At 42.7% G+C, this 12437-nt stretch overlaps 1 protein-coding gene across 2 annotated transcripts in view; it reads left to right on the forward strand.

The window, feature by feature from the left end:
- The window catches only part of spag16 (sperm associated antigen 16), an 846000-nt gene that overhangs the window by 567664 nt on the left and 265899 nt on the right, over positions 1 to 12437 (forward strand). For both annotated transcript variants that reach the window (XM_080198174.1, XM_080198175.1), the window contains one exon: positions 6800 to 6926. In XM_080198174.1, the coding sequence (XP_080054300.1) occupies positions 6800 to 6926 (127 nt within the window). The remainder of the gene's footprint in view (positions 1 to 6799; positions 6927 to 12437) is intronic.

Raw genomic sequence — 12437 nt, forward strand, 5'->3', positions numbered from 1 at the left:
ACCCTGGGGATTTCTCCCCAGTTTCTCTCATTCTCCAGTACATCTACCTGCTCTCAGAGCTTTGGCCTTAAGAAGCAGGATGACTGCCTGATCAGTCTCTCACCGGTCAATCAGGCTACCTGTGGATGAAAACCTGGCAAAAATAATCAAAGGAACCATGAGGTTAAAACTTTGTGGGGAATTTTCTGGCCTCGATGCAGTGTATTTCTCGTGGCAGGAGGCGGTGTGCCATTCACCAACGATATGCTGCTATCAGTAGGATTTGACTGCACCCCACGCCACCAAGAAACCTGCGGTGGAGGTGCACCATCGGTGACCTGAAGATTCCGCCGACCTGAACAGCTGGAAAATTCCAGCCTTTCGCCCTGTACATCAGGCATATTTCTTTTTCGTGTCCAGCTGTACAGCAGCATACTTGAACTAGGAAAAGTTGTTGTCTGAACAAAACCTTATTATACATGTTTGACTTAGAGCCCAGGCTGCCATTAAAGTATAAACAGGGCTACTTCCCAGAAGACACATTGCTTAATGGGCAGCTCAGACTCTCTGATCTCTCTGGTCAACGTCACAATGTTGTTGACAAAACTTACGTGGTTTCAGATGTTTGTGGCTTTTGAAACTTAAAACAGGCCTCGGTGATTGACACTTGCTGTCCAGGCTTTTTTTCTTTGGAGAAATTTACCAATGGATCACATTTTTTCAATGTTATTTTCTTGACCAATACTGCTATATACTACAATGTTCATTGGTTGGAGATAGTGAATAGTGGGATAATGGACATTGAGGCACCAGAACTTGACATAGGAGGCATGAGAGTCTTGAGTGGATGAGTGGAAGGGCAAAGCTAAGAATAGGGGGCATGAAGGGACATGGGATGGCTGGAAGAGCAAAACTCTGAGGGGATGGATGGAAGGGCAGACATTAGAATAGGAAGGATGAAAGGACATGAGGGTGGCTGAAGGGGCAGAGCTAGGCATGGAGGCATGAGGGAACATGGAGTAGATGGAGTGGTGGAACTTGGCTTGAGAGCATGAAGTGTCAAGAGAAGTAGCTGGACAGTGTAAAGGCATGAGAAGGATTGCATGAGGGGACATGAACTGATATAGATGGGGCATGGGGTGTGCTTGGAGGGTGAAGGGATTGTGGGGAGTGAGGGCTACAGGACTTTTGTATTTTTAAGGTGACTCTTTTAAACAATCCGCCTCAGCACACGGCAGCCCTGTTGTTGCCTCCGCACTTCCTCCTGGGTAGGCCTGGCCTGACTCCAGCTCTCACCCAGCCCACAGTAATGAAGTACCCAGCACCTTGGTGGGCAATTCCTCCCGAAACCCAGAATTTTCCCAACTCCCCCTACGTACCTCGAGGACAAAACTCCCGGCTGTCATTTGAGAAGCATAAAAGGATGATTTTGCAGCTGTTGAATTTTTGTTACTGCAAGCAAAATTGCGGTACGGATTCTGCTCATTAACTGAAATGTTGATCATGGATTTTTAATTAGAGGAATTTTAGTGTTTTATAAGAACCACAAGATGAGATGAAATGCAATTCTTCCAAGGGATTCACTGAGTAAATATGCTGAGTTATATATTCTCGGCTAAATGCTTGGATTTAAGGGATAGCAAATTTAAAACAGAGTTGAGGAGAAACTACTTCTCCCAAAGGGTTGTGAATCTGTGGAATTCACTACCCTGAAATGCAGTGCATGCTGGGACAGTGTGTAAATGTAAGGAAGAATTAGACAGAATTATAATTGATAATGAGTTGAAGGGTTATGGGGAGAAGGCAGGAAAATGGGGATGAGGAGCATATCAGCCATGATTGAATGGCAGAACAGACTCGATGGGTCGAATGGCTTAATTCTGCTCCTATATCTTATGAACTTATGAACTGTGAGGAGGTGCCTGACCTCGACCATGCAGTAACTGACTTTAGGAACAGTTTAGAAATGGTTCGTGGGTAGGAGGAGAGTACAGGATCACTGCTCTTGATGATTGTCCAGTGGTTTCCACTGGAAAGACTTGAATTAACAGCTTCTTTCGTAATCCCTGAACATTATAATGCACTTAGTAGCACATTTGATTTATAATTACTATTGCGATGTAGATGTGGCAACCAATTTTCACACAGAAAGGCCCCACATACAGAAATATGGTAATGATCAGAATGTCTGTGTAATAAAGAACAAAGAACAACCCAGCACGGGAAACAGGCCCTTCGGCCCAACGAGCCCGCGCCGCCGCATCACCCTACACCTATTCTACCCTGCATGTCTACGAATGGAACCCTACTCAGTCAGATTCAGGGAAGAAATAGTGTCAATTTGGTAAAAACCGATTAGCCTAAGAGCACATCTTTGGGGTGTGGGAGGAAACCGGAGCGCCCGGAGGAAACCCACGCAACCACAGGGAGAATGCGCAAACTCCCACAGACACAGGCCCAAATCCATGTGTCTGCACAGCCAGCAGTGCTAGTCACTGAGCTGTTGCGGCACCCGTCTACCGGTCCAGGATCAAGCACACACACCGACATGAAGTACTAGGCCACTCCTGGACTTCCAAGAGCAGCCCACGCACGACCCGCCGTGTGCATGCCCCTCGCTTGACACGAGGTGGACCTCCACCTGTGGAATAAAGACAAAAATATTAATCTTACGGCCTGCCCTTCCGCTGTCTCCCGAGGTTTAACCCTATTTAATAGCCCCTACCATATCCCTCCATTCTCGTTTCACTCATGTGCCTATCTAACTGCATCTTAAACGAGTCCAACGTTCCTGCCTCCACCACCCTACTCGGTAGCGCGTTCCAGACCCCCACAACTCTCTACGTAAAGAACCTTCTTCTCACCTCCAAATTATACCTCTCCCCCCTCACCCTTAAATGATGACCTCTCGTGTTCGTACCCAGTCTAGGGAGCAGTCTCTCACTATTAACTCTATCTATTCCCTTCAGTATCTTATATACTTCTATCATGTCCCCTCTCAATCTCCGTCTTTCCAAGGAGAATAGTCCCAGTTTCTTCAACCTCTCCTCGTAACCCAGTCCCCCCATGCCAGGCAACATCCTGGTAAACCTCCTCTGCACCCTTTCCAGAGACTCCACGTCCTTCCGGTAGTAAGGTGACCAGAACTGGACGCAGTACTCCAAATGCAGTCTAACCAACGTTCTGTACAACTGAAGCATTAGACGGCAGCTTTTATACTCTATGCCCCTTCCTATAAAGGCTAACATCCCATAAGCCTTGCTAACAACCTTCTCCACTTGTGACGCAACCTTCATGGATTTGTGAACCTGCACTCCCAGGTCCCTCTGTATGTCTATACTCCTAATCGGCCTACCTTTTATCACATAGCTCCTCTCTGCATTATTCCGTCCAAAATGCATCACCTCGCATTTGTCAGGATTAAATGCCATCTGCCACCTATCTGCCCACTGCACCAACCTATCTATATCCTGTTGTATCACCTGACAATCCAGTTCCGTACCCGCCAACCCTGCCATCTTGGTGTCATCAGCAAACTTGCTGATCACACCACCTACGCCCTCTTCCAAGTCATTTATGTAGACTACAAAGAGGAGAGGTCCCAGTACTGTTAATGTTATAATGTTATAAGTTGATGAATAAATATTGGCCAAGACACCAGGAAGAATATCCTTGCTATTAGAACCATAGAACAATAGAAATTAAACAACACAGAAGGGGGTCATTTGGCCCATCTTATCAATGTCAGCCTAATTCCATCTTAAGAACATAAGAACATAAGAACATAAGAAATAGGAGCAGGAGTAGGCCATCTGGCCCTTCGAGCCTGCCCCGCCATTCAATAAGATCATGGCTGATCTGTCGTGGCTCAGTTCCACTTTCCCGCCCTCTCCCCATAACCCTTAATCCCCTCTCTTATCAAAAACCCATCAACCCGCTTCTTAAAAATATTTAGCGAGGCAGCCTCCACCACTTCAACGGGCAGAGAATTCCAGAGATTCACCACCCTTTGAGTGAAGAAGTTCCTCCTCAACTCCGTTCTGAACCGCCCCCCCTTTATCTTGAGGCTGTGCCCCCTAGTCCTACTGTCTTTTTTGAGCGGGAAGAGTCTTTCCACCTCTATCCTATCCATCCCATTCATCATCTTATACGTCTCAATGAGATCTCCCCTCATTCTTCTAAACTCTAACGAGTACAAGCCTAGTTTATTCAGCCTCTCCTCATAGCTCAACCCCCTCAACTCCGGTATCAGCCTAGTAAACCTCCTCTGCACTCCCTCCAAGGCCAAAATATCCTTGCGCAGGTGCGGCGCCCAAAACTGCACACAGTACTCCAGCTGCGGCCTCACCAGTGCCCTATACAGCTGCAGCAAGACCTCCCTACTTTTATATTCAATCCCCCTCGCTATGAAGGCCAGCATCCCATTCGCCTTCCTGACCACCTGCTGCACCTGCAGGCTGGGTTTTTGCGACTCATGCACAAGGACCCCGAGGTCCCTCTGCACCGTCGCCTGCTGCAGTTTTTCGCCACGTAAGTAATAGTCCTTCCTACCATTCTTCCTACCAAAGTGGACCACCTCACACTTGCCAACATTAAATTCCATTTGCCATTTCCTGGCCCATTCGCCCAGCCTATCTAGATCCTTCTGCAGACTCTCCACACCCTCCGCACAATTTGCCTTTCCCCCAATCTTGGTGTCATCAGCAAATTTCGTTCCTGCACATGGCCCATAGTCCTGCAGTTACAGCACTTTAGGAGCAGATCCAGATACTTATTAAATGAGTTTAGGGTCTCTGTCTCCACCACTCAGCCAGCAAATTCCAGATATCCACTACCCTCTGCAGAAAAAGGTTTTTCTTACGTCCTCTCTAATCCTTCTGCCACTTAGCTTGAATCTATGACCACTGGTTTTTGAACTCTCTGCCAGGGGAAACAGGTTCCTCTGTCTACTCTATCTCTATCATTCACAATTTTGTATACCTCAAGCATGTCACCCCTCAGCCTTCTCTATTCCAAGAAAAATATCTCCAACCTCTCCATGTAGCTCCAGCTCTGGCAACATTCTAGTAAATCTTCTTTGCACTCCCTCCAGAGCAATTACGTCTTTCCTGTAATGTGTTGGCCAGAACTGCACACACAATTCCAGTTCTGGCTTCACCAGTGTCTTATACAGTTCCATCATTAAATCTCCACGTTTATACCCTCTACCTCTGTCAAGGAAGGAAAACATTCTATATGTCTTCTTTACAACCTTAGGTACCTGTACTGCTACTTTACGGGACCTGTGCACTTGCGCGCCAAGATTTCTTATTTCAACTACCCTGTCCTGCCAACTCCTCCAACTCATCTATAACATTTTGGAGCTTCTCCAAAATGACACCATGGAATATTTCATATCCACCTGAGAGATCAAACAGACCCTCAAATTTAATGGCTCATCCTTCGGTACTGCTTTAGATGTGCTAGTTTGGATATTTTGCTCAGGTTTCTGGGCTGGGATGTGAACTCACACTTGTCTGCCTTAGAGGTGAGAGTACTACCTTCTAAACTGCTGTTTCGACATCTAGTGTCTAATCTAATAAACTGCCAACACAAGCTTACATGCGAAGATTGGCTTATTGGCTGAGATGTGGGAAAGACGAGGAAAAAGGGCAAAGGAAAATTGTTTACATGATTAATGAATTCCTGAACAATATCATTACTGGGATTTAATTTGCCAACAAAGAGAAGCAAGTGAGAACTAATCTAACCTGTTGTTATTACTTCATTCTTCATCTGTGTGGGTTTATTGTATTCCTGGTGGAAGAAGAATCTGAAAGAAATGTACTGAGATGTGATGTGCTTTCATTGTGCAGATTAGACATGAGCAGCAGTTGTTCCTTACTAAATTCCGTATAAAAGCTTGAACTCAAGAGCTATCCGTTTCATTTTGAAATGATAAATAATGCATTCTACATCACAGTTGTGGCTTGAGAAGAAAAACACAATACATTTGCTTGTCAGAAGACACAACCTTAAGATGTCAATCTACACAGTAGATATAAATTAAATGTTCAAAGGACCCATCGTTAAACTACATTTTCTTCAAGTATAACATGGGTACTATAATGCTTACTTTCATATTGATGATAAACAACAAATCATATGGTTCATCAGTCTGTCAGAGCCCATCAGTTGTGTCTATTTTCACCCTGCTTGAAAGAGATAGGCTATGGTTGCTTGCCATGGTGGCTAATTAATCTTACAGATACCTGATGTATCTGTTTTGCTTGATTGGGTGGCGTACACCTAACATACAACCAATGGCTGTCTGCTTGTGTCTTGTGCCTTTCGTTTGTCAGCCAAATTCAGATTAACAAGTTCATACCTGGACTGTCAAAGTCATCATTTTGAACATACTTTTTGTCAAAAGAATCGTAATGTCTTCCGTTGGATCTGAGTGAAAATCATTTTTGTGCAAGTCTAGTCTAGACATGACAGTTATTTTCCCCATGATGTGACAAGTTGTTCCTTTGAAACTGAAATGAGACAGTGGTATCTCTAGTCATCATCACATTACTTTGTCAAGTAGAAGAAGCTGCTACTAGATCTTGAGTGTGTGAAAAATAATATAGAGCTGGTAATTAGTCTCAGCTGTTTAATATAAGGGAGATGGAACCGGTGACCTAGTGACTGCAAAGCTTGATTTCATTTCAGCCAGGATAGCATATGATTGAACTTCTGTTCAACACTTGGCACTTAGTGATGGAAATGCCTTGACTGCTTTGTTCTGCAAACAACTGATTCATTTTTAACCACTGTTTCTTGTTTTTTTTTATAGTCAGAGATGTAGGCAGACACTGCGAGGTCATGTTGATTCTGTGAATAGCGTTGAGTTTCTTCCCTTCTCCAACACTCTGCTTACCAGTGCAGCAGACAAGACCCTCTCTCTTTGGGATGCTCGAACGGTAAATAAAACACTTTACTCATTCAATCTTCCTGTTGTAATGGGTCACTGTCAATGGCAAGCTGTAAACTGCCTGATTTTCTTTGCATAGGATTACATCATAAAAAGCAGACTACTCAACTCAACTGGTCTATGCTAGTGTTTATGTTCCACATGAACCTCCTCCCACTTGAATTCCTTTCCCTCTCATGGACTTTTCTAGATAGAATGTACTTATCTAGATAGATAGGGTTTACTTACATTTACCCCAAACCAAGCAAGGTGGTAAATGATGCAGCTGCAATAGGGAAGCATTCTATGTGCTTTCTTTCTTCCTCTCTTTATTTTGATTAGTGTACTTCAGTTTTTTTAAAAAGACCACACAGTCAGTTTTAATGAAATGTGAAACTAGATAGCTTTCTTTATGTAAATGTTTTTAAAGCCTTGGTTGCTCTATTTAATCACAGACTTTTCACAGTAAATTCATTCATTTTGTTGGTCTCATGCATAATTCATTGTAACCTCCAGTTGATGATTTAGTTATTAAAGAATGGCACTCTCTCAAAGAATATCACACTGTTCATTAACATATTCCTACTGAGACAATAGTCTTTTTATGAAAAAATGGTTTACCCTCAGAAGATATTCCAAGAGCATCATGACTTTTGAGTGTAATAGCAAAGAGATTATTTCCTGACATGGCAGTGCCAGTGAGGACTCTCACCGACATTTCTCACAATATCCCATGGGCAGGATTTTCCTTCTAAACCCTACTGTTAGACTGAAATGGAGGTCAGATACCCACACTGTATGGGAAAGCCACTCATTTTTGATTTTCCCCGTTTGACCAATTTGTTGTTAGATGTCAGTCGCATTGTCCAATTAATGACAGTAGATGGCTCTCAAAGCTGAAGCACAATAAAAGACCTTCCAGCAGAAAAATGAGAGAAGGCATCCATTAATGGAGGGGCCCTCTCTCCAATCTTTTCAAATTTTAACTGAATGAAGGCCTTACCACCAGGCCACCACTGTGATGGGGATCTCCTTAACAAGGTGACATGTGGCTGCTAAACTAGTCAGGCAGGGAGGGCTTCAAGCCTGCCTGGAGTGCTGCCCCACAACCATCACACCCCAATCTGGTCTGCAAGCTATGCCCCTACTCTATGCAGGGACCTGGAGAAAGGCAGGAAAATGTTTGGAAGCCTCTTTCAATAGGCAAAGGTAGGCCTTTAATTAATTCAATTGGATATCCACCAGTTGCAAGCAGGTAGCCTTGTTGCAAAACCCATCCCTTCTCTGGGAAAATGCCCTGGGGGAGGAATTGAGCCAGGGATCCAACATGCAGGCTGACAGCATGCAATTCCATGCCTGTCTATTTCTATTCCGAACTCCTGTTCCTAAATGCAGTTCAAATATTTTTATTTTACAAATGTCCTCATTTGTCCATATCAAAAAGATGGGGAAATAGCTCCACAATTGTCCTTTTGGCATTAGCTGTCTGGGCTAAATTCTGGATTTCCCTTCTTAAAACTCCTCTTTTAAGATGTTCGCTTAAGATGCTCATCTCCTTGAACAAGATTTTCCTCACCTTTCTAATGTAATTATATGTAGTTCTGTCAAATTCTGAATGATAATGCTGCCGTGAAGTACCATGAAAGATTTTATGATGTTAAATGTGCGATATAAATACAGGTTTTTTTAGGCTGTATACTGTGTGTTTTCCAATACATGATGGACAACCTATACAATCTTCTGCAGTCACATAACATCAAATCTATGATGATCACATCAATTGTATATGATACAGGGAAACAAATTCGACCAACTCTACTGCTTCTAGGTAGGAAATCCAGAAGACTAGATGTTTTATGGAGATGTAATTGTAATGCATCTGTACCACATCACCTGCACTGTTATGAGATGCAGTAGTTGGCTGCCAGGTGGAAACCCTGATGGGTAACCTAGGCTTCACAATGACTTCCACACTGTGCCTTACTGTTAATTTAGAATCTAGCAGAATCAGCAGACACTAGCTGTTTCTTGATTGATAGCTGCTCCAGTGAAAGCTGACACACAAATACTCACATGTTTCTGGAATTCTTCCCAACGCCAATTACACCAAAATCCACTCCCGGAAATAGCTCTTCTGTTTTTCTTTTCTCAGTTCAAAGCTGACGATCATTTTTATATTTAAAAATAAACTTCCATATTCTTGCACTCTGCAATTTTTTTTCAGCAGAATTATTCAGCATTTGTACTAAAAAAAATACCTCGTTTGCTGGGATTATGAGAGTTGAAATTGTTGTATATTAGTTTGAGGGAACAAACAAAACAAGCAAACAGTTATGATGAGGTAGTACGTACCAAAGTGATTTGTATAGTTATATTTTATGTGATAATTATTTATCAAACAAAAGAAAGATTTGCATTTATAAAGTGCTTTTTTTGCTGCGCATCTCAGTGTTTTCCCACAAGTGAAGTACCACTGTAGCCTTGTTTCTGTTGTAAAGGAGGAACTGCTGCAGCCAATTTGCGCAAAGCAAACTCCCACAGGCAGCAACCTGATAACAACCAGGTCATCTTTTTTTTGTGATGTTGATTGAAGGATAAATACATTAACTCTTCAACTTAAATTTTCTGCAAAAGTTTTAATTGACATCTTTCTTCCTGGATGGTTCATCGCAAAATCTGCTTCTCTTGGTTTTCTACCCATTCATCAACAACCTAGCAAAAGGCTGATCAGGCCCCCAATTTGCTACATTTTCCAAAGATTTCAAATTGTCTATTTTTCCTTTGGAGCCACAGATTGTGGGGCCATGTGCTTAAGATCGTGAAAGGTTGGATACGGTAAATAAAAGACTGTTTCCAGCAGTTGAGGGCATAATAACAAACAGCCACGTGGATGCAAGCTTAAATGTAAGACATTTGGAACAAGGAAACAAACTTGCTTGTAGTATAAAGGGTTAATATTAAATATATAAATAGACAGTTGACATAACCAGTGATGTAAGATTGCATGACAACAAAGTGTGCTGAGAAATAGTTCATAAAATAGAATCCCTACAGTGCAGAAGGAGGCCATTTGGCCCATCAAGCCTGCACTGACAATAATCCCACCCAGGCCCTATTCCTGTAACCCTTGCTAATCCCCTGACACTAAGGGGCAATTTAGCATGGCCAATCCAACCTAACCCGCATATCTTTGTAGTGTGGGAGGAAACCAGAGCACTTGCAGGCACAATGAAAAAGAGCAAACTCCACACAGGCAATCATTCAAAGCTGGAATCAAACCCAGGTCCTTGTCGTGAGGCAGTAGAGCTGACTAGTGTGCCATCATGCCAGCCTTGCAGTTCCATGTGAAGCTTCATGCTAAGACTATAAGATATAGGAGCAGAATTAGGCCACTTGGCCCATTGAGTCTGCTCCGCCATTCAATCATGGCTGATTTTTTTTTCTCATCCCCATTCTCCTGCCTTTTGCCCATAACCCCTACTCCTCTTATTAATCAAGAACCTATCTATCTGTGTCTAAAAGACACTCAATGACCTGGCCTCCTCAGCCCTCTGCAGCAAAGAGTTCCATAGATTCACCAATACCTGACTGAAGAAATTCCTCCTCATCTGTTTTAAAGGATCGTCCCTTTAGCCTCAGGATCTGCCCTCTGGCTCTAGTTTTTTCTACTAGTGGAAACACTCCCCCCATGTCCACTCTATCCAGACCTCGCAGTATCCTGTAAGTTTCAATAAGATTCCCCCTCATCTTTCTGAACTCTATTGAGTACAGGGCCAGAGTCCTCAACCGTTCCTCATACGACAAGTTCTTCATTCCAGGGATCATACTTGTGATCTTCCTCTGGACCCTTTCCAAGGCCAGATATGGGGCTCAAAACTGCTCACAATACTCCAAATGGGGTCTGCCCAGAGCCTTATACAGCCTCAGAAGTACATCCCTGCTCTTGTATTCTAGCCCTTTCGACTTGAATGCTCATGTTGCATTTACCTTCCTAACTGCCGACAGAACCTGCATGTTAACCTTAAGAGAATCTTGAATGACCCCCAAGTCCCTTTGTGTTTCTGTTTTATGAAGCATTTTCTCATTTAGAAAATAGTCTGTGCCTCCATTCCTTCTTCCAAAGTGCATAACCTCACACTTTTCCACATTGTATTCCATCTGCCACTTCTTTGCCCACGCCTAAGCTGTCCAAGTGCTTCCACAGATCCTCTGCTTCCTCGATACTATTGTCCCTCTACATATCTTAGCAATAGTGCATTCAGTTCCTTCCTCCAAATTGTTAATGTGTGTTGTGAAAAGTTGTGGTCCCAGCACTGACCCCTGAGGCACACCACTAGTCACCGCTGCCATCCTGAGAAAGACCCCTTTATCCCCACTCTCTGCTTTCTGCCAGTCAGCCAATCTTCTATCCATGCCAGGATCTTATCCTTAATACCAGGGGCACTTAACTTATTTAACAGTCTCATATGCGGCATCTTGTCAAAATCCTTCTAAAATTTAATCTAAATAAACCACTGGTTCTCCTTTATCTAACTTCCTTGTTATTTCCTCAAAGATCTCTAACAAACTAGTCAGACATGACCTCCCTTTGACAAAGCCGTGCTGACTCAGTCCTATTTTATCATGCACTTCCAAGTACTCCACAATTTTATCCTTAATAATGGACTCTAAAATCTTGCCAATGACTGAAATCAGGCTAACTGGCCTATAATTTCCTTTCTGCTGCCTCCTTAAGTCTTGTAGTGTACATAGATGGTGGAATATTCAATAATAATAAAGTTTACTAACAGCCTAACCTCTGGCAGTATTTATCAATCGTGTCTGAGGACAAGGGCAAATTACTGCGGATGCTGGAATCTGAAACAAAAACAGAAAATGCTGGAAATCTTAGCAGGTCTGACAGCATCTGTGGAGAGAGAACAGAGTAATTCTTCTTGTCTGGATGACGGTCTGAAAGAAAAGAACGTGGTTTGCATTCATAGATTTAATAAACAGACAACAAGTTTAATTGAAAACTGTTCTCTGCTCTGCATCAGAATACAAAACTGAAGTAATACAGCAGACTGATCATACACCCTAATGACATCGGCAACAAGTCATGCTCTTAAAACAACTTTTGTTTTAAAATATATAATACCAACACATTGACTGTTGTTCATGTTGAACTTGTTTTGGGAATGTTCAAATGAAGGTGGGAAAAAATATTTGTCTCTTTTGGCTGACTGTAGAGCCCTGGTGTAGTAATGTGTGCAAGGAAGTGATGCAATGTGATGTGGAGTGGGAAGCAAAAAAAAGCGCGTTTCAGAAAGAACACATCGCAATAAAGTTACATTCATTTATTGAGTGTTCCTGAGTGTCATTCTCCAAATACACAACTCTCATTGACCACAAAATTTCTACCAGCAACAATAAAAAAGCTGAATGAAATTTGAAATGCAAAAGGAGCTAATGAAGAATGTGGAAAAAAAATTAGATAATATTAAAAAAGTGGATGGACAGCATATTATCCTGATAAGACAAC

Source organism: Carcharhinus amblyrhynchos, chromosome 11 (genome assembly GCF_965287045.1).
Source record: "Carcharhinus amblyrhynchos chromosome 11, sCarAmb.v2.hapA, whole genome shotgun sequence".
Classification (NCBI taxonomy): Eukaryota; Metazoa; Chordata; class Chondrichthyes; order Carcharhiniformes; family Carcharhinidae; genus Carcharhinus; species Carcharhinus amblyrhynchos.